Here is a 26,003-nt window from a genome sequence, read left to right on the forward strand (position 1 = left end):
GTTGTCCCCAAAGTGTCCCCATGGCCCTGTAACCCCCACGACCATGTCCCCAGGTGTCCCCATGGCCACGTCCCCAAGTGTCCCCATGACTGTGTCCCCATGGCCACGTCCCCAAGTGTCCCCATGGCCCTGTCACCCCCATGGCCACGTCCCCAAGTGTCCCCATGACCATGTCCCAAAGTGTCCCCATGACCCTGTCACCCCCATGGCCACGTCCCCAAGTGTCCCCATGTCCCTGTTGTCCCCAAGTGTCCCCATGGCCCTGTCACCCCCACGGCCACGTCCCCAAGTGTCCCCATGACCACGTGCCCAAGTGTCCCCATGACTGTGTCCCCATGGCCACGTCCCCAAGTGTCCCCATGGCCATGTCCCCAAAGTGTCCCCATGGCCCTGCCACCCCTATGGCCATGTCCCCGAGTGTCCCCATGACCATGTGCCCAAGTGTCCCCATGACTGTGTCCCCATGGCCACGTCCCCATGTCCCTGTTGTCCCCATGGCCCTGTTGTCCCCAAAGTGTCCCCATGGCCCTGTAACCCCCACGGCCACGTCCCCAAGTGTCCCCATGACCACGTGCCCAAGTGTCCCCATGACCGTGTCCCCATGTCCCTGTTGTCCCTAAAGTGTCCCCATGGCCATGTCCCCAAGTGTCCCCATGGCCTTGTCCCCATGACCCTGTTGTCCCCAAAGTGTCCCCATGACCCTGCCATCCCCATGACCATGTCCCCAAGTGTCCCCATGGCCCTGTCACCCCCATGGCCATTTCCCCAAGTGTCCCCATGACCATGTCCCCAAGCGTCCTCATGACCGTGTCCCCATGGCCATGTCCCCAAGTGTCCCCATGGCCCTGCCACCCCCATGGCCACATCCCCAGGTCACAGGCCACCATTGGGGACAGCGCCCCTCGCGGTGACAAGACCCAACCAATCACCTCCTCCCAGTGACACCAACACCGTTTATTACCCGTGGAGGGGACACCCCACGTGCCACCCACCCGGGTGGCCACGGTGACCGCGGGGGACACGCTGGGGACAGCCGGTCACACGCTGGTGGCATCGTCACCGCTCTCGTCCCACCCCCGGCGATGTGTCCTGGTCGGAGGTGACACCGTGGAGGTGACACCGCGCAGCTCCCGCTCCAGCGCCGACAGCCGCCTCTCCTGGGGGGGGACATCCCTGTGAATGCGACCCCAAGTGTCCCCATGACCGTGTCCCCATGTCCCTGTTGTCCCCAAGTGTCCCCATGGCCCTGACATCCCTGTGACTGTGACCCCAAGTGTCCCCATGACCGTGTCCCCATGTCCCTGTTGTCCCCAAGTGTCCCCATGGCCCTGACATCCCTGTGACTGTGACCCCAAGTGTCCCCATGGCCCCGCCATCCCCATGACCATGTCCCCAAGAGTCCCCATGACCGTGTCCCCATGTCCCTGTTGTCCCCAAAGTGTCCCCATGGCCCTGACATCCCTGTGACTGTGACCCCAAGTGTCCCCATGACTGTGTCCCCATGTCCCTGTTGTCCCCAAGTGTCCCCATGGCCCTGTCACCCCCATGGCCATGTCCCCAAGTGTCCCCAAAGTGTCCCTGTTGTCCCCAAAGTGTCCCCATGGCCCTGACATCCCTGTGACTGTGACCCCAAGTGTCCCCATGGCCCCGCCATCCCCATGACCATGTCCCCAAGAGTCCCCATGACCGTGTCCCCATGTCCCTGTTGTCCCCAAAGTGTCCCCATGGCCCTGACATCCCTGTGACTGTGACCCCAAGTGTCCCCATGACCGTGTCCCCATGTCCCTGTTGTCCCCAAGTGTCCCCATGGCCCTGTCACCCCCATGGCCATGTCCCCAAGTGTCCCCAAAGTGTCCCTGTTGTCCCCAAAGTGTCCCCATGGCCCTGACATCCCTGTGACTGCGACCCCAAGTGTCCCCATGACCGTGTCCCCATGTCCCTGTTGTCCCCAAGTGTCCCCATGGCCCTGACATCCCTGTGACTGTGACCCCAAGTGTCCCCATGGCCCCGCCATCCCCATGACCATGTCCCCAAGAGTCCCCATGACCGTGTCCCCATGTCCCTGTTGTCCCCAAGTGGCCCCATGGCCCTGACATCCCTGTGACTGCGACCCCAAGTGTCCCCATGACCATGTCCCCATGTCCCTGTTGTCCCCAAGTGTCCCCATGGCCCTGTCACCCCCATGGCCATGTCCCCAAGTGTCCCCAAGTGTCCCTGCTGTCCCCAAAGTGTCCCCATGGCCCTGACATCCCTGTGACTGCGACCCCAAGTGTCCCCATGGCCCCGCCATCCCCATGACCATGTCCCCAAGTGTCCCCATGACCGTGTCCCCATGTCCCTGTTGTCCCCAAGTGTCCCCATGGCCCTGTCACCCTCATGGCCATGTCCCCAAGTGTCCCCAAAGTGTCCCTGTTGTCCCCAAAGTGTCCCCATGGCCCTGACATCCCTGTGACTGCGACCCCAAGTGTCCCCATGACCATGTCCCCATGTCCCTGTTGTCCCCAAGTGTCCCCATGGCCCTGACATCCCTGTGACTGTGACCCCAAGTGTCCCCATGGCGCCGCCATCCCCATGACCATGTCCCCAAGTGTCCCCATGGCCATGTCCCCAAGTGTCCCCATGGCCCTGCCATCCCCATGGCCATGTCCCCAAGTGTCCCCATGACCGTGTCCCCATGTCCCTGTTGTCCCCAAGTGTCCCCATGGCCCTGCCATCCCCATGACCATGTCCCCAAGAGTCCCCATGACCGTGTCCCCATGGCCCTGTTGTCCCCAAGTGTCCCCATGGCCCTGTCACCCCCATGACCATGTCCCCAAGTGTCCCCATGACCGTGTCCCCATGTCCCTGTTGTCCCCAAGTGTCCCCATGACCCTGTCACCCCCATGGCCATGTCCCCAAGTGTCCCCAAAGTGTCCCTGTTGTCCCCAAAGTGTCCCCATGGCCCTGACATCCCTGTGACTGCGACCCCAAGTGTCCCCATGACCGTGTCCCCATGTCCCTGTTGTCCCCAAGTGTCCCCATGGCCCTGACATCCCTGTGACTGTGACCCCAAGTGTCCCCATGGCCCCGCCATCCCCATGACCATGTCCCCAAAGTGTCCCCATGACCATGTCCCCAGGGTGTCCCCATGGTGTCCCCAGGCTCTCACCAGCTCCCGGTTCTTCTCCTCGCTGCTCTTCAGCCGCTCCAGGTCCGTCCTCCTGGCGCCCTCGGCCGCCGTCAGCCTGGGGGGGACCCCGATATGGGGGGGACCCCAACATGGGGGGGACCCCGACATGGGGGGGGACCCATTGGTGGGGGGCACCCAGGGGTTTGGGGGCACCCAGGGGGGATTGGGGACACCCATGGAGTTTGGGGTGCTCAGAGGTTCGGGGCACACAGGGGGTTGGGCTGCTCAGGGGGTTGGGGGCACCCATGGATTTGGGGTGCTTGGGGGTTTGGGGCACCCACCGATTTGGGGCACCCATGGGATTGGGGTGATCAGGGGTTTGGGGCACCCATGGATTTGGGGTACTTGGGGGTTTGGGGTGCCCACTGATTTGGGGCACCCATGGGATTGGGGTGATCAGGGGTTTGGGGCACCCATGGTTTTGGGGCACCCATAGGATTGGGGTGATCAGGGGTTTGGGGCACCCATGGTTTTGGGGCACCCATAGGATTGGGGTGATCAGGGGTTGGGGTCGCCCACCGATTTGGGGCACCCATAGGATTGGGGTGATCAGGGGGTTGGGGCACCCATGAGGTTGGGGCACCCATGGATTTGGGGTACTAGGGGGTTTGGGGCACCCATGGATTTGGGGCACCCATAGGATTGGGGTGATCAGGAGTTGGGGGCACCCATGATGTTGGGGCACCCATGGATTTGGGGCACCCATAGGATTGGGGTGATCAGGGGGTTGGGGACACCCATGGATTTGGGGCACCCATAGGATTGGGGTGATCAGGGGGTTGGGGGCACCCATGGATTTGGGGCACCCATAGGATTGGGGTGATCAGGGGTTTGGGGCACCCATGATGTTGGGGCACCCACTGGTGTGGGGCACCCAGGTTTGGGGCACCCATGGAGTTTGGGGTACTTGGAGGTTTGGGGCACCCGTGGGATTGGGGTGATCAGGGGTTTGGGGCACCCATGAGGTTGGGGCACCCATGGGTTTGGGGCACCCATGGGTTTGGGGCACCCACTGTTTGGGGGTTCCCAGATGTTTGGGGCACCCCGGGGTTTGGGATCCTCAGGGTTTGGGGACACACCAGAAGGTCCAGGGGTTTGGGTGTCACCACCCCATGGGTCTGGGTGACACCACCCTGGGGGTTCAGCTGCTACCACCCCATGGGTTTGAGTGTCACCACCCCATGGGGGTTCAGGTGCCACCACCCCACAGGTTTGGGTGTCACCACCCCAAGGGTTTGGGTGCCACCACCCTGGGGGTTCAGCTGCCACCACCCCATGGGTTTGGGTGCCACCACCCTGAGGGTTCAGGTGCCACCACCCCATGGGTTTGGGTGTCACCACCCTGGGGGTTCAGGTGCCACCACCCCAACGGTTTGGGTGTCACCACCCCAAGGGTTTGGGTGTCACCACCCTGAGGGTTCAGGTGCCACCACCCCATGGGTTTGGGTGCCACCACCCTGGGGGTTCAGGTGCCACCACCCCATGAGTTTGGGACACCCACTGTTTGGGGGTTCCCAGACATTTGGGGCACCCCGGGCTTTGGGATCCTCAGGGACCCACTGTTGTGTGTCCCCCAGATGTTGGGGACCCCCACCCCCCGTACCTGGCGCCCAGATGTGCGGCCCGCGCGGTGGCCTCATCCAGCTGCATGCGCAGGCGCTGGAGCAGGTCCCGGTGCTGCCCCTGCTCCTGGCGCAGCCCCCGCTGTGTCCCCTCCAGCTCCGTCACCCGCGTCCCCGTCACCCGCAGCCGCTCCCGCTGCTCCGCCACCTCCTGCTGCAGCTGCTCCAGCAGCCACCCGTGCTGGGGACAACCATGGGACGTGGGGACAATGGGGCACCCGGAGGGGTTTGGTGGCACCGCCACATGGGGCTGAGTGGCATCACTCCATGGGCTTGGGTGCCACCACCCCATGGGTTCAGGTGTCACCACCCTGAGGGTTCGGGTGTCACCACCCCATGGGTTTGGGTGTCATCCCCCCAGGGGTTTGGGTGCCACCACCCTGAGGGTTTGGGTGCCACCACCCCATGGGTTTGGGTGCCACCACCCCATGGGTCTGGGTGTCACCACCCCATGGGTTTGGGTGTCACCACCCCATGGGTCTGGGTGCCACTACCCTGGGGATTTGGGTGTCACCACCCCAGGGGGTTTGGTGTCACCACCCCAGGGCTTTGGGTGTCACCACCCCAGGGGGTTTGGTGTCACCACCCCAGGGCTTTGGGTGTCACCACCCCAAGGGTTTGGGTGTCAAGACCCGGGGGGTTCAACTGCCACCACCCCATGGGTTTGGGTGTCACCACCCCAAGGGTTTGGGTGTGACCACCCCTGGGGGTTTGGTGTCACCACCCCAGAGCTTTGGGTGTCACCACCCCATGGGCTTGGGTGTCACCACCCCATGGGTCTGGGTGCCACTACCCTGGGGATTTGGGTGTCACCACCCCAGGGGGTTTGGTGTCACCACCCCAGGGCTTTGGGTGTCACCCCTCAGTCATTCAGGTGCCACCATCCCATAGGTTTGGGTGCCACCACCCTGAGGGTTCAGGTGCCACCACCCCATGGGTTTAGGTGCCACCAGCCCAGGGGTTGGGTGTCACCACCCTGAGGGTTTGAGTGTCACCACCCCATGGGTTTGGGTGTCACCCCTCAGTCATTCAGGTGCCACCATCCCATGGGTTTAGGTGCCAGCCCCCCATGGGTTTGGGTGTCACCCCCCACCATTCAGGTGCCACCACCCCATGGGTTTGGGTGTCACCCCTCAGTCATTCAAGTGTCACCACCCCAGGGGTTTGGGTGTCACCCCGCCATGGGTTTGGGTGTCACCCCCCACCATTCAGGTGCCACCAGCCCAGGGGTTGGGTGCCACCACCCCATGGGTTTGGGTGCCACCACCCTGAGGGTTCAGGTGTCACCACCCCATGGGTTTGGGTGCCACCACCCTGAGGGTTCAGGTGTCACCACCCCATGGGTTTAGGTGCCACCATCCCATGGGTTTGGGTGTCACCCCCCAGTGGTTCAGGTGCCACCATCGCATGGGTTTGGGTGCCACCACCCCATGGGTTTGCATGTCACCCCCCCACCATTCAGGTGCCATCACCCCACTCTTCAGGTGCCACCCCGGCGTTACCTTCTCCAGCGGCCGGATGCCAAACAGCTCCCCGGTTCCCACCGCCGCGTCCTCCGCGTACCTCTGCCACGGCACCGTGGACTTGCGCGGCAACGACGCCGACAACCGCAGCTTCCCCCGGCCCTACGGCACCGCCGGCACCCATCAGCACCCATCACCCACCGCCAGGCCACCGCGGCGCCCACCGCGACTCACCGGCGCGTCCCGGCTGCCGAGGGCCGGCGGTTCGATGCCGGCGGGCGGCTCGGCCGCGTGCCCGGCGCCGCTGATCTTGCTTGGCCGCTTGCCCCGCGCCGGGACGCTCTGGGCGCGCTGCACGTGCCGGCGTTGCCGGCTCGGTGACGGCGACGGGTCGGGTTCCGGGGTGTCGTCCCGAGCGCGGGCGCGGCGGACGCTGGTGAGGGACTGGCTCTTGACCAGGGGACCGAGCTTGCTGAGGGCGCGCGGGGGCACAAAGCCGGGCTTAGAGCTCTCGGACGGGCTGCTGGGGGACACGGGGTGGTGGTAGAGCCGGGAGGGACCGGGGGCGCCCTGAGCTCGACCAGGACCACGGGCAACATGTGCCGTGTTGGGATTGGACCCGGGTGCTGAGCCCGGCCTGGGCCTGGGCGACCTCAGAGCCACTGGGACCAGAACCATCCCCTAAAACTGACTGGGACCAGAACCATCCTCTAAATCCAATTAGGACCAGAACCATCCCCTAAACTCATTTGGGACCAGAACTATTCCCTAAACCCAACTGGGACCAGAACCATCCTATGAACTGGGACCAGAACCATCCCCTAAACCCAGCTGGGGCCAGAACTGTGCCATGAACTGGGACGAGAACTATCCCCTAAACCTGGCTTGGACCAGAACCATCCCCTAAACTCAACTGGGACCAGAACCATCCCCTAAACTCAGCTGGGACCAGAACTACCCCCTAAATCCAACTGGGACCAGAACCATCCCCTAAACTCAACTGGGACCAGAACCATCCCCTAAACCCAGCTGGGACCAGAACCATCCCCTAAATCCAACTGGGACCAGAACCATCCTCTAAATCCAATTGGGACCAGAACCATCCCATGAACTGGGACAGAACCATTCCCTAAACCCGTCTGGGACCAGAACCGTCCCATGAACTGGGACCAGAACCATCCCCTAAATCCAACTGGGACCAGAACCATCCCATGAACTGGGACCAGAACCATCCCCTAAACCCAGCTGGGACCAGAACCATCCCATGAACTGGGACCAGAACCATCCTCTATACCCAGCTGGGACCAGAACCGTCCCATGAACTGGAACCAGAACTATCCCCTAAATCCAGCTGGGACCAGAACCATCCCATGAACTGGGACCAGAACCATCCTCTAAACCTGGCTGAGACCAGAACCATCCCCTGAACCCAACTTAGACCAGAACCATCCCATGAACTGGGACCAGACCCATCCCCTACCTGGACCACACCCATCCATTCAACCCATCAGGTACCAGAACCATCCCCTGAACCCAAGTGGGACCAGTCACCCCAAACTCGATCTGCACCGGCATCCCCCTGATCCCAACCAAGTCCAGAACCAACCCACCCAGGACCAGACCCAGCCCAGTGTCACCCGGCCCCACACGGCCCCCTTGGTCCCATGTGTCCCCATCGTCCTGTTGGTACCTTTGCTCCACGGTGGAGCTGAGCCGGACGGACACGGGGACAGGGGTCCCGTCCCTGATGGCCGCAAGGATGGTGGGAAGGGGCTCCAGCTCCTGCTGGGTGGCCTGTCAGGGTGAGACAGGGACACGATGGGGACAAGAGGGCAGGTGACATCCATGGGACGGTGGTCACCAGCTCCGCTTGTGGAGAGAAGGACTGGGCAACACGTGTCGTGCTGGGATTGGACCCGGGTCCTGAGCCCGGCCTGGGCCTGGGTGACCTCAGAGCCACTGGGACCAGAACTATCCCCTTGACTCATTTGGGACCAGAACCATCCCCTAAACCCAACTAGAGCCAGACCTATCCCCTAAATCCAACTGGGACCAGAACCATCCCCTAAACCCGTCTGGGACCAAAACCATCCCCTAAATCCAACTGGGACCAGAACCATCCCCTAAACCCAACTGGGACCAGAACCGTCCCATGAACCCAACTGGGACCAGAACCATCCTCTAAACCCAACTGGGACCAGAACCATCCCCTAAACCCAACTGGGACCAGAACCGTCCCATGAACTGGGACCAGAACCATCCTCTAAACCCAACTGGGACCAGAACCATCCCATGAACTGGGACCAGAACCATCCTCTAAACCCAACTGGGACCAGAACCGTCCCATGAACTGGGACCAGAACCATCCCCTAAACCCAACTGGGACCAGAACTATCCCCTAAAGCTGTCTTGGACCAGAACCATCCCCTAAACTCAACTAGGACCAGAACTACCCCCTAAATCCAACTGGGACCAGAACTATCCCCTAAATCCAATTGGGAACAGAACCATCCCATGAACCAGGACCAGAAGCATCTCTTAAGACTTGCTGGGGACAAACGGACAGTAGCACCTGGTCCAGGCTGGAGAAGATGTCGCAGAGGAGGAGGTGGAGGGTGGCGAGCTCCAGGGCCAGGTCCACGTAGCCGTCGTAGGTGGCCATGTGGCCGCTGCCCTCGGGGTTGGCCGCGCTCTGCAGGAAGGTCGTCATGGCGCCCCAGTTGTGCTCCAGGAACTCGTTCATGAAGCCCATGTAGGCCTCCTTCTCGCCAAACCTGGGGACCATCGTGGCTGGTGACGTGGGGGCCAGAGGGTGGCCTGGGCCACCACCGTGGTCATGGGCAACCACCACGGTTGTGGGCCACCATGTGGTTGTGGGCCACCACCAGTCATGGGCCAGACCACGTTGGGGACAACCCTATTGCTCCATGACGTGTTGGGGACAACCCTGCTGCCCCATGGCAAGTTGGGGACATCTCTGCTTGTCCATGGCATGTTGGGGACATCTCTGTTGCCCCACAGTATGGTTGGGGACAACCTACTGCCCCACGGTATGTTGGGGACATCCCTCCTCGTCCATGGCATGTTGGGGACAACCTACTGCCCCATGGCACGTTGGGGACATCCCTGCTGCCCCATGACATGTTGGGGACAACCTACTGCCCCATGGCGTGTTGGGGATGTCCTTGCTTGTCCATAGCACTTTGGGGACAACCTACTGCCCCATGGCGTGTTGGGGACATCCCTGCTTGTCCATGGCATGTTGGGGACGTCCCTACTGCCCCATGGTATGTTGGGGACGTCCCTACTGCCCCATGGCATGTTGGGGACAACCTACTGCCCCATGGCATGTTGGGGACAACCTACTGCCCCATGGTATGTTGGGGACATCCCTCCTCGTCCATGGCATGTTGGGGACAACCTACTGCCCCATGGCATGTTGGGGACATCCCTGCTTGTCCATGGCATGTTGGGGACAACCTACTGCCCCATGGCATGTTGGGGACAACCCTGCTTGTCCGTGGCATGTTGGGGACAACCTACTGCCCCATGGCATATTGGGGATGCCCTTGCTTGTCCATAGCACTTTGGGGACAACCTACTGCCCCATGGCATTTTGGGGAGAACCTACTGCCCCATAGCATGTTGGGGACCACACTACAGCTCCATGACACGTTGGGGACAACCCCACTGCCCCGTGACTGCCCACGGCAGGTGCCACACAGCCCATCGGTGACGTCCCCACCACCCCACGGGGTCGTCCCTCCCCGCCGGTTCCACGCCGTGCCGTACGTGGTGAAGTTGGCCAGGTTCTGGATGACTTTGGCCACCAGCGTGAGGGTCCGGGCGGTGGCCTCGCTGGGGTACTCCTGGACCAGGCCGAAGAGGCTGGGGGACATGATGGCGGGACACAGGAAGCGCAGGAACAGGGAGGCCGAGACCAGGCGCTGCCCGATGGCCGCCTTGGCCCGCGCCGCGCAGGCCTGGCGCCAGGCCGCGAAGATCTCGCCCAGCTCGGCCGGGAAGGAGCTGTGGGGAGAGACACCGCGGTGGGTGGCCCTGGAGTCACCCCCGTGGACACCGTGACGTGTTGGGGGATGTGGTGTCCACCATGGTGGGGCTTGTCCAGAGGGTTGTCCCCAGGTCCTTCCTGGTGCCCATGCCAGTGTCCATCCAATGGATGGTGCCCATCTCTGTCCCCAAACTTGTCCCGATGTCCTTCTGGTACCTGTCCTCGTGTCCATCCCATGGATGGTGCCCAGCTCTGTCCCCAAGCTTGTCCCCAGGTCCTTCCAGGTGCCCATCCCCATGTCCATCCCATGGATGGTGCCCATCTCAGTCCCCAAACTTGTCCCCAGGTCCTTCCTGGTGCCCATCCCCGTGTCCATCCAATGGATGGTGCCCATCTCTGTCCTCAAGCTTGTCCCCAGGTCCTTCCAGGTGCCCATCCCCATGTCCATCCAAAGGATGGTGCCCATCCCTGTCCCCAAGCTTGTCCCCAGATCTTTCTGGGTTCCCATCCCCATGTCCATTCCATGGATGGTGCCCATCTCTGTTCCCAAACTAGTCCCCATGTCCTTCCAGGTGCCCATCCCCGTGTCCATCCAATGGACGGTGCCCATCCCTGTCCCCAAGCTTGTCCCCAGATCTTTCTGGGTTCCCATCCCCATGTCCATCCCATGGATGGTGCCCATCTCAGTCCCCAAACTTGTCCCCAGGTCCTTCCTGGTATCTGTCCTCATGTCCATGGTGGTGTCTATCCTTGACCTCCATCTTGTCCCAAGGTGCCCACCTCAGTCCCCCAACTTGTCCCCAGGTCCTTCTGGTACCTGTCCTTGTGTCCATCCCATGGATGGTGCCCATCTCTGTCCCCAAGCTTGTCCCCAGGTCCTTCCTGTTGCCCGTCCTCATGTCCATTCCAATGGATGGTGCCCATCCTTCTTGTCCCCGGCTGGTGCCCACCCCGTGGCTCCCCCATTGCCCACCCCCGTGGCCACCCCCGCGTCCCCCGTGTGCTCAGGGCGGTATCTCACTCTCCGGAGCCGGCAATGCGCTGGAAGGTCTCCTCACACACCTGCCGCAGGTTGTTCTGGTTGTCGGTGCCTGTCCTTGTGTCCATCCCATGGATGGTGCCCATCTCTGTCCCCAAGCTTGTCCCCAGGTCCTTCCTGTTGCCCGTCCTCATGTCCATTCCAATGGATGGTGCCCATCTCTGTCCCCAAACTTGTCCCCACATCCTTCCAGGTGCCCATCCCCAAGTCATCCCATGGATGGTGCCCATCTCAGTCCCCAAACTTGTCCCCAGGTCCTTTCAGGTGCCCATCCCCGTGTCCATCCAATGGATGGTGCCCATCCCTGTCCCCAAACTTGTCCCCAGGTCCCCCTGGTGCTGGTGCCCACCCCGTGGCTCCCCCATTGCCCACCCCCGTGGCCACCCCCGCGTCCCCCCGTGTGCTCAGGGCGGTATCTCACTCTCCGGAGCCGGCAATGCGCTGGAAGGTCTCCTCACACACCTGCCGCAGGTTGTTCTGGTTGTCGGTGAGGTCAAGCCCGGCGCATTTACCGGGATCAACCTCACAGCTCTCACCTGAGGTGCAGAGCCGGGCCACCACCTCACCTGGACACCAAGGGACAACCCGTAAGACAACCATCCCATCTCACCCCAACTCTTCCATCCCATCCCAACTCAACCCAATGCAACCCAACCCAGCTCTTCCATCCCGTCCTATCCCAACCCAACCCAAATCTTCCATCCCATCCCACCAATCCCATCCCATCCCAACCCAATGCAACCCAACCCAGCTCTTCCATCCCGTCCTATCCCAACCCAACCCAAATCTTCCATCCAATCCCATCCCATCCCAACCCAATACAACCCAACCCAGCTCTTCCATCCTGTCCTATCCCATCTCAACCCAACTGTTCCATCCCATCCTGTCCCAACACAACGCAACTCTTCCATTCCAACCCATCCCACCAATCCCAACCCATCCCAACCCAACTCACCCCAATCCAACTCTTCCATCCCATCTTATCCTACCAATCCACAACCATGGCTGTGTCAAACCCCCATGACGTCCCCATGGGGATGTCCTACAACCCCGTCTTGCTCTGCCCACGTCCTGCACGCCATGACACCCTGTGATGTCACCCCCAGGATGTCCCACACCCCGTAATGTCCCATGAAGACCTACCCAGTGTGTCCTGGAGGTACTTGCCCCCCACCAGTTTCATGTACTCGTCGATGGCCTTGGTGGCCAGCGTGTTCTCCCGGAAGATCAGCGCCTCGCGGTCGTCGAAGCGGTCCAGCTCGGCCACCCCCAGGTCGATGAGGAACTCCTGCCGGGTGGGCACCGTGGGCTTGGTGGGCACCCACGGCCACAAACAGCCGCGAGCAGCCCACCTGGGAAGTGCCAGGAGCTCCTCCAAATTGCATGTCCCATCCCACCAATCCCAACCCATCAATCCCATCCCAACCCAACCCAACCCAATCCAACCCAACTCTTCCATTCTGTCCCACCCCAACTCTTCCATCCCGACTCAACCCAATGCAACCCAACTCAGCTCTTCCATCCTGTCCTATCCCATCCCAACCCAACTCTTCCATCCCATCTCACCCCAGCTCTTCCATCCCATCCCAGCTCAACCCAATGCAACCCAACCCAGCTCTTCCATCCCGTCCTATCCCAACCCAAATCTTCCATCCCATCCCACCAATCCCATCCCATCCCAACCCAATACAACCCAACCCAGCTCTTCCATCCTGTCCTATCCCATCTCAACCCAACTGTTCCATCCCATCCTGTCCCAACACAACCCAACTCTTCCATCCCAATCCATTCCACCAATCCCAACCCATCCCAACCCAACTCACCCCAATCCAACTCTTCCATCCCATCTTATCCTACCAATCCCATCCCAACCCAACTCATCCATCCCATTCCAACCCAGCTCATTCCAACCCAACTCTTCCATCCCATCCCAACCCAACCCGATGCAACCCAGCCCAGCTCTTCCACCCTGTCCCACACAACCCCAACTCTTCCATCCCATCTTATCCCACCAATCCCAACCCATCCCAACACAACCCAACTCTTCCATCCCAACTCACCCCAACCCAACTCAACCCAACTCTTCCATCCCATCCCATCTCATCCCAGAAATTGCAGCCCATCCCATCTCAACCCAACTCATCCATCCCATCCTGTCCCCAACACAACCCAATTCAACCCAACCCAACTCTACCATCCCAACCCAGCTCTTCCATCCCATCCCATCCCAGCCCAGCCCATCCATCCCATCCCATCCCAACTCTTCCATCCCATCCCCACCCAACTCTTCCATCCCATCCCAACCCAACCCAGCTCTTCCACACCATCCCACCAATCCCATAGTATCCCAACCCATCCCATCTTATCCCACCAATCCCACCCCACCCCACCTCTCCAGCCACACTCAACCCATGCTGTCCATCCCACCCCAACCACCACATCCATCTCACCCCCATCCCACCCCAACCACCATCCCCACAGCACCCACCTCCCCACACCCCCATATCCACCGCCCACCCCACCTTGGCCTTCCCGGTGCTCTGCAGGACGCGGACCAGCGCCCCGGCCAGCTCCTCCTTGTGCCGCAGGGCGATGGCGGGTTCCAACCGGGCACACAGCTCCCGGTAGTGGAAGGTGATGAACTCAGCCAACTCCTTGTAGCGCACGATTGGCAACACCCGCACCTCCCGGTAGCGCCCGCGCACCCGCACCGAGGGCGCCCGCTCGCCGGCGCCGCCGGCACCGCTCAGCTGGTACCAGCGCTCCAGGGGCTGCCCGGCGGCCGCCAGCTCGGCCAAGGGGACGGTGACGGTGGCCACTGGGGGAGCGGGGTGGTCGTCGCGGCACAGGGCGAGCGTGAGGGCGCGGGCGGGCGGGAGGGCGGCCAACTGGAAGAGTTCGCCCCAGAAGAGCTCGCCGTCGGCGCCGGCCGCCTTGGCCGTGGTGCGGGCGAACAGGGTCCCATCCAGCTGGAGGTGGCAGCGCAGGCGGCGGCGCGGGGGCAGGTCGCGGCCCTCGTACACCCAGAGGCTCAGCGCCAGCTCCAGCCGCTCGCAGTTGTCCTGGTGGGGTTGGGGATGTAAGGGGACAAGGGGGACGTGGGGGGATCGGGGGGAGGATTGAGGGGTGGTGGGTGGGTAATGCTGGGGGGAGGTGGGGACAGGAGGGGACGTGGGGGACAGAGGGACACCTGTGGGGTTGGATGGGATATGGAGGGACAGGAGGGGACATGGAGGACAGAGGGACACATGTGGGTTTGGAGGGACAGGAGGGACAGGAGGGACATGGAGGGGACATGGAGGGGACACATGGGCTTGGAGGGGGCATGGAGGGACAGGAGTGGACATGGAGGGGACATGGAGGGACAGGAGGGGACATGGGGGACAGAGGGACATGCATGGGGTTGGAGGGACAGAAGGAGACGTGGGGGACAGAGGGACACACGTGGGGTTGGATGGGACATGGAGGGACAGGAGGGGACGTGGGGGACAGAGGGACACGTGTGGGGTTGGAGGGACAGGAGGGGACATGGAGGGACAGGAGGGGACATGGAGGGACAGAGAGACACATATGGGGTTGGAGGGACAGAAGGAGACGTGGGGGACAGAGGGACACCCGTGGGGTTGGATGGGATATGGAGGGACAGGAGGGGACATGGAGGGGACATGGAGGACAGAGGGACACATGTGGGTTTGGAGGGACGGGAGGGACATGGAGGGGACATGGAGGGGACATGGAGGGGACACATGGGCTTGGAGGGGGCATGGAGGGACAGGAGTGGACATGGAGGGGACATGGAGGGACAGGAGGGGACAAGGGGGACAGAAGGACACACGTTGGGATGGAAAGGCCATGGAAGGACAGGAGGGGACATGGGGGGACAACTAAGCCCTCAGGGGACAGGAGCGGCCAACCAGGGTGTCCCCATGGTGTTCCAGGGTGTCCCAGGGGTGTCCCTGTGGTGTCCTGAGGTGTCCCCATGATGTTCTGAGGTGTCCCCAGGGGTGTCCCCAGGGGTGTCTCAGGGGTGTCCCCATGGTGTTCAAGGGTGTCCCAGGGGTGTCCCCGTGGTGTTCTGAGGTGTCCCAAGGGTGTCCCAAGGGTGTCCCAGGGGTGTCCCTGGGGTGTCCCCACGCTGTCCCCACGCTGTCCCCACGCTGTCCCCACGCTGTCCCCATGTCCCACCTTGTTGGGCTGTGCGGTGCGGCGCAGGTTCTCGATCCAGCGGTCGCGCTCGGCCAGGGACGCGCAGCCGAAGGAGCGGCTGCCCTCGCCCGTGATCACCTGCGGACAGCGGGGTGGCTGCGGCACCCATGGGTGCCTGGGGGGCACCGGGGTGTCCTTTTGGGGCACTCAGCGGGGGGGACCCTGCGCAGGGTGCTCTGGGTGCCCCTTTGTGATGCCAGGGTGCCCTGGGTGCCACGACACCAGAGGGAGACACCTATGGCACCCATGGTACCCAGGGCATCCATGGCATCCTGGAGAGGCACCCAGGGCACCCACAATACCCTAGGGAGGCACCCATGACACCAGGGGGTCCCCCATGTCCCCTCCATGTCCCCTCCAGGGTGCCCTGTGTGAGCCTTTAGGGTGCCTGGGGTGCCCCAGGGTGCCTTAGGTGCCCTTTTAGGGTGCCCTGGGTGCCTCTCCTGAGCACCATGGGTGCCTGTTTAGGGTGCCAGGAGTGCCATGGGTGGCTATTGAAGGTGCCCTGGGTGCCTCTCCAGGATGCCATGGGTGCCATGGGTGCCTCCCTAGGGTGCCATGGGTGCTATGGGTGCCCTGGGTGCTCTGGATGCCTTTCCAGGATGCCTTAGGTGCCTTGGGTGCCTCTCCAGGATGCCATGGGTGCTATGGGTGCCTCCCTAGGGTGCCGCGGGTGCCTATCCAGGGCACCATGGGTGCTATGGGTGCCTCCCTAGGGTGCCATGGGTGTCTCTCCAGGATACCGTGAGTGCCATAGGTGCCTCCCCATGGCATCATGGGAGCCATGGGTGCCTCCCCAGGGTACCGTGAGTGCCCTGGGTGCCTCCCCATGGTATCATGGGTGCCATAGGTGCCTCCCCATGGTACCGTGAGTGCCATGGGTGCCTCCCCCTGGTATAGTGAGTGCCATGGGTGCCTCCCCATGGTACTGTGGGTGTCATGGGTGCCTCCCCCTGGTGTCGTGGATGCCTCCCCAGGGTATCTTGGGTGCCTCCCCATGGTATCATGGGTGCCATGGGTGCCTCCCCAGGGTGCCATGGGTGCTTCTCCAGGATGCCATGGGTGCCTCCCCCTGGTACCGTGAGTGCCATGGGTGCCTCCCCATGGTACCACAGGTGCCATAGGTGCCTCCTCCTGGTGTCGTGGGTGCCCTGGGTGCCTCCCCAGGCCCCCCCGCCCGCGCCGTTACCTGGAAGCAGAACCTCTCCCCCACCACACTGCCGTGCACGGGCCGCACCACCACGTCGGCGCCGCTCAGGTCCAGCTCGGCCGCGCTGGGCGCCGGCAGCAGCGACTCCCGCGACCCGCTGCGGCTGGGGACCCTGCGGGGACAGCGCCGTCACCCACACCCCCACCCTGACCCCCACCCACCCCCCCACCCACCCACCCACCCTCACCTCTCGGTGGCCACCGGCTCCGCTTTGGCGACACCGCGAACCTTGCGCTCCCGGAGCCTCTTCCACAGCAAACCCTGGGTGGGGAACGGCAGAGGAGGTGGGTGCTGTAGCACCCATGGGTGCGGATGAGCGCCCTGGGAATGAGTGCCTGTTTAGGGTGCCATGAGTGCCACGGGTGGCTATTGAAGGTGCCCTGGGTGCCTCTCCAGGATGCCATGGGTGCTATGGGTGCCCCCCTAGGGTGCCACGGGTGCCTATCCAGGGCACCATGGGTGCTATGGGTGCCTCCCTAGGGTACCATGGGTGCCTCTCCAGGATGCCATGGGTGCCATGGGTGCCATGGGTGCCTCTCCAGGATGCCATGGGTGCTATGGGTGCCTCCCTAGGGTGCCATGGATGCCTATCCAGGATGCCATGGGTGCTATGGGTGCCTCCCTAGGGTGCCATGGGTGCCTATCCAGGGCACCATGGGTGCTATGGGTGCCTCCCTAGGGTGCCACGGGTGCCTATTCAGGGCACCATGGGTGCTATGGGTGCCTCCCTAGGGTGCCATGGGTGCCTCTCCAGGATGCCATGGGTGCTATGGGTGCCTCCCTAGGGTGCCATGGGTGCCTATCCAGGATGCCATGGGTGCTATGGGTGCCTCCCTAGGGTGCCATGGGTGCCTCTCCAGGGTACCATGAGTGCCATAGGTGCCTCCCCCTGGTGTTGTGGGTGCCATGGGTGCCTCCCCATGGTATTGTGGGTGCCCTGGGTGCCTCCCGCTGGTATCATGGGTGCCATGGGTGCCTCTCCCTGGTATCGTGGGTACCGTGGGTGCCTCCCCAGGTGCCATGGGTGCCTCTCCAGGATGCCATGGATGCCCTGGGTGCCTCCCCATGGTACCGTGGTTGCCATAGGTGCCTCCCTAGGGTGTCATGGGTGCCATGGGTGCCTCCCCATGGTACCGTGGTTGCCATAGGTGCCTCCCCATGGTATCGTGGGTGCCCTGGGTGCCTCCCCATGGTATCGTGGGTGCCCTGGCTGCCTCCCCAGGGTACCGTGGGTGCCATGGGATGAGGGGGTCCCCATATCAGGGAATGAGGGGGGGACCCACCTTGACGTTGCTGAACTGGGAGGTGGGCGACGTGTCGCTCTCGGTGCTTCTCGCGGCACCGCGGTTGCTCCGCTCGTCGGGGTCTGGGGGGGCACCCGGTGTTAGAGCAGCACCCAGCACCCAACGCCGCGCTGGTGTTTGGGGGGGGACCCGATGCACCCGTAACCCCCCCCTTGGGGAAGCGTAAGGCTGGAGGAAGGACCCAGGCGTCCGGTTCTGGGTGCTGAGTCCTCCCCGTGTCTGCACCACAGGTGTGGGTGTTCGTGGGTGCTTGTGGGTGCTTATACGTGATCGTGGGTGCTTATAGATGCTTCTGGGTGCTTATAGGTGCATGTGAGTGCTCATGGGTGCTTATACGTGCTCATGGGTGCTTATAGATGCTCCTGGGTGCTTATGGGTGCTTGTGAGTGCTCGTGGGTGCTCACAGTTGCTCGTGGGTGCTTGTGCATGCTCATGGGTGCTTGTGAGTGATCGTGGGTGCTTGTGAGTTGTCCTGGGTGCTCGTGGGTGCTTGTAAGTGATTGTGGGTGCTCGTGGGTGCTCGTGGGTGCCCATGGGTGCTTGTGAGTGCTTGTGGGTGCTCGTGGGTGCTCACAGGTGATGGTGGGTGCCCGTGGGTGCTTGTGGGTGCTCATGGGTGCTCGTGGGTGATCATGGTTGCTTGTGAGTGCTCATGGGTGCTTGTGCATGCTCATGGGTGCTTGTGAGTGATCGTGGGTGCTTGTGAGTTGTCCTGGGTGCTCGTGGGTGCTTGTAAGTGATTGTGGGTGCTCGTGGGTGCTCATGGGTGCCCATGGGTGCTTGTGAGTGCTTGTGGGTGCTCGTGGGTGCTCGCAGGTGATCGTGGGTGCCCGTGGGTGCTCATGGGTGCTCGTGGGTGCTCGTGGGTGATCATGGTTGCTTGTGAGTGCTCATGGGTGCTTGTGCATGCTCATGGGTGCTTGTGAGTGATCGTGGGTGCTTGTGAGTGATCGTGGGTGCTCGTGGGTGCTTGTGAGTGATTGTGGGTGCTCGTGGGTGCTCATGGGTGCCCATGGGTGCTTGTGAGTGCTTGTGGGTGCTCGTGGGTGCTCACAGGTGATCGTGGGTGCCCGTGGGTGCTTGTGGGTGCTCATGGGTGCTCGTGGGTGATCGTGGTTGCTTGTGAGTGCTCGTGGGTGCTTGTGAGAGCTTGCGGGTGCCCGTGGGTGCTTGTGAGTACTTGTGGGTGCTCGTGGGTGCTCACAGGTGATTGTGGGTGCTCGTGGGTGCTTGTGAGTGCTTGTGGGTGCTCACAGGTGCTCGTGGGTGCTCATGGGTGCTTGTGAGTGCTCGTGGGTGCTCACAGGTGATCATGGTTGCTTGTGAGTGCTCATGGATGTTCCTGGGTACTCGTGGGTGCTTGTGGGTGCTCACAGGTGATCATGGTTGCTCGTGGGTGCCTGTGAGTGCTCGTGGGTGCTCACAGGTGATGATGGTTGCTTGTGAGTGCTCGTGGGTGCTCCTGGGTGCTTGTGAGTGCTCATGGGTGCTCGTGGGTGCTTGTGAGTGCTTGTGGGTGCTTGTGAGTGCTCGTGGGTGCTCGTGGGTGCTCACAGGTGATAATGGGTGCCTGTGAGTGCTCGTGGGTGCTTGTGAGTGCTCGTGGGTGCTCACAGGTGATCATGGTTGCTCATGGGTGCTTGTGAGTGCTCATAGTTGCTTGTGAGTGCTCGTGGGTGCTCGTGGGTGCTTGTGAGTGCTCGTGAGTGCTCGTGGGTGCTTGTGAGTGCTCGTGAGTGCTCGTGGGTGCTTGTGAGTGCTCGTGGGTGCTTGTGCGTGCCTATAGGTGCTGATGGGTGCCCATGGGTGCCGGGGAGGAGGGGGCAGAGCGATCTACCCTGCCCTAGTGCCCCATGTGGGTGCTCACCCCGCTGCGGCGATGCCGTGACGCCGAGCACCCATGGGCGTCCCTCACCTCCCTACACGGCACCCAGCACCCAGCGCCCCACGGCTCCGGTGCCACCAGCGAGGGGCGCGGGGAGGAAGGAGCCCAACACCGTTATCACCAGGATCAGCCGACGCAGCAGCGCAGAGGAAGCGGTGACGGTGACCGTGACGGTGACGGCGTCAGGGGCCGCGCACCCCGCGCTTCCTCCGGGTGACGGCTTGGTGCACGGCGTGGTGCATGGCATGGAGCGTGGTGCACAGTACACAGTGCATGGTGTGTGGTGTGTGGTGTAGTGCATGGTGCACAGCGCATGGTGCGTGGTGCACAGTGCACAGCGCATGGTGCATGGTGCACAGTGCATGGTGTGTGGTGCATGGTGCACAGCGCATGGTGTATGGTGCACAGCGCATGGTGTATGGTGCACAGCGCATGGTGTATGGTGCATGGTGCACAGTGCATGGTGTGTGGTGTGGTGCGTGGTGCACAGTGCGTGGTGTGTGTGGTGTGGTGCATGGTGCACAGTGCATGGTGCGTGGTGTGGTGTGGTGCGTGGTGCATGGTGCACAGCGCATGGTGCACAGTGCATGGTGTGTGTGGTGCATGGTGCACAGTGCATGGTGCACAGTGCATGGTGCACAGTGCGTGGTGCACAGTGCGTGGTGCACAGTGCGTGGTGTGTGTGGTGTGGTGCATGGTGCACAGTGCATGGTGCGTTGTGTGGTGCGGTGTGTGGTGCATGGTGCACAGCGCATGGTGCACAGTGCATGGTGTGTGTGGTGTGGTGCGTGGTGCACAGTGCATGGTGCGTGGTGTATGGTGCACAGCGCATGGTGTGCGCTGTGGTGCGGTGCATGGTGTGCAGTGCATGGTGCACAGTGCATGGTGCGTGGTGCGGTGCGTGGTGCACAGTGCATGGTGCGTGGTGCGGTGCGTGGTGCACAGTGCGTGGTGCACAGTGCATGGTGCACAGTGCATGGTGTGTGTGGTGCACAGTGCATGGTGCACAGTGCGTGGTGTGCGGTGCGTGGTGCACAGTGCATGGTGCATGTAGCATGGTGTGTGGTGCATGGTGCACAGTGCATGGTGCACAGTGCATGGTGTGTGGTGCATGGTGCACAGTGCATGGTGCACAGTGCATGGTGTGTGTGGTGCATGGTGCACAGTGCATGGTGCACAGTGCACGGTGCATGGTGTGTGCGGTGCACAGTGCATGGTGCACAGTGCATGGTGTGTGGTGTGGTGCATGGTGCACGGCGTGGCACAAAGCACAGTGCATGGTGCATGGTGCGTGGTATGGTGCATGGTGCACAGCGTGGCAGAAGGCACGGTGCATGGTGCATGGTGTGGTGCATGGTACACAGCACAAGGTGCATGGTGTGTGGGGTGGTGCATGGTGCACGGCGTGGCACAAGGCATGGTGCATGGTGCTCAGTGCATACTGCGTGGTGCATGGTGCACGGTGCATGGTGCACAGCACATGGTGCATGGTGCATGGCGTGGTGCATGGTGCACGGCATGGCATAAGGGACAGTGCATGGTCCGTGGTGTGGTGCGTGGTGCACGGCGTGGCACAAGGCACAGTGCATGGTGCATGGTGCGGTGCATGTGCACAGCGCGGCACAAGGCACGGTGCATGGTGCGGTGCATGGTGCACAGCGCGGCACAAGGCACAGTCCATGGTGCATGGTGCGGTGCATGGTGCACAGCGCGGCACAAGGCACAATGCATGGTGCATGGTGTGGTGCATGGTGCACGGCGCGGCACAAGGCACAATGCGTGGTGCGGTGCATGGTGCACAGTGTATGGTGTGTGGTGCGGTGCATGGTGCACAGCGCGGCACAACGCACGCTGTATGGCACATCCACGGTGCCATCCACATGACCGCGTGGTGCACGGCACAATGCGCGGCCGCGGTGCACGAGCACACGGCGCACAGGGTATGGTGATGGTGCACGGTGCAGGGCGCACGACCGCATGGCCCCCGGCGCGGTGCACAGCACGCAGCCCACGGGCTCACACCGGCACGTCCCACCCCCCGCGGCACCGGCGCGGGGCCGACTCGCTCACCGGGGTCCCTGCGGGCGCCGTCGGACACGGAGCTGTCGGTGCGGGTCCTGTTGCTGCTCAGAGTCTGCGGACACGGGGGGGTCAGGAATCAGTGGCAGCGGCACCCACAGGGCGCCCACGGGGCACCCATGGGACACCCAGCATCCATGGGGCACCCACAGGTCACCCACAGGTCACCCAGCACCCACGGGACATCCAGCATTCAGGGGACATCCACGGGTCACCCAGCATCCACATGTCACCCACAGGGCACCCACGAGTCAGCCAGCACCCATGGGGCACCCAGCACCCACAGGGCATCCATGGGGCACCCACGGGTCACCCAGAACCCAAAAGTCACCCACGGGTCACCCAGCACCCACGAGGCACCCACATATCACCCAGCACCCACAAGTCATCCACAGGCCACCCAGCACCCATGGGGCACCCAGCACCCACTGGGCATCCATGGGGCACCCACGGGGCACCCACAGGCCACCCAGTACCCACGGGGCACCCACATATCACCCAGCACCCATGGGGCACCCACAGGCCACCCAGTACCCACGGGGCACCCACATATCGCCCAGCACCCATGGGGCACCCACAGGCCACCCAGTACCCACGGGGCACCCACATATCACCCAGCACCCATGGGGCACCCACAGGCCACCCAGTACCCACGGGGCACCCACATATCACCCAGCACCCACGGGGCACCCACAGGGCACCCATGAGTGACTCAGCACCCACAGGGCATCCATGGGTCACCTAGCACCCACGGGGCATCCACAGGATACCCATTGGTCACCCAGCACCCACGGGGCACCCAGCACCCACAAGACACCCACGGGTCACCCAGAGGTCACTCAGCACCCATGGGTCAGCCGGCACCCATGGGACACCCAGCATCCATGGGGCACCCAGGACCCATGGGGCACCCACGGGGCACCCACAGATCACCCAGCACCCAAGGGGCACCCACGGGGCACCCACAGGCCACCCAGCACCCACAAGTCTCCAACGGGTCACCCAGCACCCACGGGTCACCCACAGGCCACCCAGCACCCATGGGACACCCATGGGTCACCCAGCACCCACGGGTCACCCACAGGCCACCCAGCACCCATGGGACACCCATGGGTCACCCAGCACCCATGGGTCACCCACAGGCCACCCAGCACCCACAAGTCTCCAATGGGTCACCCAGCACCCATGGGGCACCCACAGGCCACCCAGCACCCACAAGTCTCCAATGGGTCACCCAGCACCCATGGGTCACCCACAGGCCACCCAGCACCCACAAGTCTCCAATGGGTCACCCAGCACCCATGGGGCACCCACAGGCCACCCAGCACCCACAAGTCTCCAATGGGTCACCCAGTACCCACAAGTCTCCAATGGGTCACCCAGCACCCATGGGGCACCCACAGGTCACCCAGCACCCATGGGACACCCACGGGTCACCCACGGGTCACCCAGGGGACTCGTGTCCCCATGTCCTCACCTCCTCGTCCCGTCCCAGCAGCACCAGGTGTCCGTCCGCCAGCGAGCAGTGGGTGACGTCCCACACGGGGCCATCGGGTGACGGCCCGTGGGTGCTGCCTGGGGGGACAGGGGGGTGTCAGGGGTCACTGGGTGCTCACGGGGCCCCTGTCACCCATGGGTGCTGTGGTGGTGATGGGACGTGTGGCTGTGGCCACTGTGGGACATGTGGCCATGGAGGTGCCACCATCGACCCTAATTCATCACCCATCCTTATCACCCATCACCCTCGACTCATCACCCATCGTTATCACCCCCCACCCATGACTCCTAATCAATTACCCATTGTTATCACCCCCCACCCATGACCCCTAATCAATTACCCATCATTATCAGCCCCCACCCATGACCCCTAATCAATTACCCATGGTTATTACCCCCCACCCATCACCCTCAACCCACCACCCATCATCACCCATCACCCCTAATCAATCACCCATCATTATTACACTCACCCATCACCCTCAACCCACCACCCATCATCACCCATCAGCCCTAATCAACCACCCATCAGACCTAATCAATCACCCATCAGCCCTAATCAACCACCCATCACCTCTAATCAATCACCCATCACCCCAATCAATCACCCATGGTTATTACCCCCCACCCATCACCCTCAACCCACCACCCATCATCACCCATCACCTCTAATCAATCACCCATCACCCCAATCAATCACCCATGGTTATTACCCCCCACCCATCACCCTCAACCCACCACCCATCATCATCCATCACCTCTAATCAATCACCCATCACCCCTAATCAATCGCACATCATTATCAACCCCCACTCATCACCCTCAACCCATCGCCCATCATCTCCCATCACCCCTAATCAATCACCCATCACTTCTAATCAATCACCCATCGTTATCACCCCCCACCCATCACCCTCGACCCACCACCCATCATCTCCCATCATCCCTAATCAATCACCCATCATTATCACTCCCCCACCCATTATCACCCTTAATCAATCACCCATCATTATCAATCCCCACCCATCACCCTCAACCCACCACCCATCATCTCCCATCACCCCTAATCAATCACCCATCACCCCAATCAATCACCCATGGTTATTACCCCCCACCCATCACCCTCAACCCACCACCCATCATCACCCATCACCCTTAACCAATCACCCATCACCTCTAATCAATCACCCATCACCCCTAATCAATCGCACATCATTATCAACCCCCACTCATCACCCTCAACCCATCGCCCATCATCTCCCATCACCCCTAATCAATCACCCATCACTTCTAATCAATCACCCATCATTATCACCCCCACCCATCACCCTCGACCCACCACCCATCATATCCCATCATCCCTAATCAATCACCCATCATTATCACTCCCCCACCCATCATCACCCTTAATCAATCACCCATCATTATCAATCCCCACCCATCACCCTCAACCCACCACCCATCATCTCCCATCACCCCTAATCAATCACCCATCCCCCCAATCAATCACCCATCCCCCCAATCAATCACCCATGGTTATCACCCCCCACCCATCACCCTCCCCCCCATACCTGTCCCCTTGTCCCCTCCCCCGCCGTCCGTCTGTCCCCTCCTCCGCCCCACCGAGCGCAGGTACTTGTGCAGGGTGCTCCTGGCACCCTCGGGCGCCCGCGGCTCCGCCGGCCCCTTGTTGGGCGCCGAGAACGCCCGTCGGAACAGCGACCGCCGGGCGCCGGCCTTGGGTGCCCCCGGCGCTGTCCCCGTCCCCGTCCCCTCCTTGGGGACATCGGCCTCGGGGTGGCTGTACGAGCGTTTCCAGCCCTGCAGCCGCGTCCAGCGCCGGGACCCCGGAGACCCGGCCCTGTCACCCATGGGTGCTGCCGTGCGCCACTTGTAGGTCTTGAGCAGGGCGGGGGGATCGGGAACAAGTTGGGGGGTCTCCAGGTCCATCGGGGGGTTGGGGGGGATGTGTCACCTGTGGGGTGGGGAGGACGCGTCACCCATGGGTGGGGTGGGCACCCACAGGGTGGTCACCACTGTTTGGGTGGCACATCTGAGGAGGCCAAATGGGGAACCCCCACCCATCTGAGGGGTGTCCCGGTATGGGTGTCCCTATCCAGGGACCCATATGGGTGCTCCAATTTGGGTGTCCCCATCCAGGGACCCATATGGGTGCTCCAATTTGGGTGTCCCCATCCAGGGACCCATATGGGTGCCCCAGTTTGGGTGTCCCCCTCCAGGGACCCATATGGGTGCCCCGATTTGGGTGTCTCCATCCAGGGACCGATATGGGTGCTCCAATTTGGGTGTCCCCATCCAGGGACCCATATGGGTGCTCCAATTTGGGTGTCCCCATCCAGGGACCCATATGGGTGCTCCAATTTGGGTGTCCCCATCCAGGGACCCATATGGGTGCCCCAATTTGGGTGTCCCCATATCAGGGACCCCATATGGGTGCCCCAATTTGGGTGTCCCCATCCAGGGACCCATATGGGTGCTCCAATTTGGGTGTCCCCA

At 62.4% G+C, this 26,003-nt stretch overlaps 1 protein-coding gene across 2 annotated transcripts; it reads right to left on the bottom strand.

The window, feature by feature from the left end:
* Positions 1 to 944: 944 nt before the first annotated feature.
* RASAL3 (RAS protein activator like 3) lies at positions 945 to 25,436 on the bottom strand (the record flags this gene model as incomplete). 2 transcript variants are annotated; one of them, XM_082073954.1, is made up of 18 exons in its annotated part: positions 945 to 1,157; positions 3,149 to 3,224; positions 4,773 to 4,972; positions 6,294 to 6,416; positions 6,489 to 6,774; positions 7,945 to 8,048; positions 8,827 to 9,028; positions 10,047 to 10,283; positions 11,727 to 11,871; positions 12,449 to 12,593; positions 13,828 to 14,367; positions 15,491 to 15,589; positions 16,701 to 16,833; positions 16,909 to 16,982; positions 18,005 to 18,087; positions 21,981 to 22,044; positions 23,467 to 23,564; positions 25,058 to 25,436. In XM_082073954.1, the coding sequence occupies 18 exons, from the start codon at positions 25,434 to 25,436 to the stop codon at positions 1,038 to 1,040; spliced, it is 3,108 nt and encodes a 1,035-aa protein (XP_081930080.1). In that variant the 3' UTR covers positions 945 to 1,037. The 2 variants fall into 2 exon arrangements, with proteins under 2 accessions (XP_081930080.1, XP_081930079.1); XM_082073953.1 differs by having other exon boundaries at positions 6,489 to 6,777.
* Between the last annotated feature and the right edge of the window lie 567 nt (positions 25,437 to 26,003).

Source organism: Streptopelia decaocto, assembly GCF_964273445.1.
Source record: "Streptopelia decaocto genome assembly, chromosome: 29".
In the NCBI taxonomy this organism is placed as follows: Eukaryota; Metazoa; Chordata; class Aves; order Columbiformes; family Columbidae; genus Streptopelia; species Streptopelia decaocto.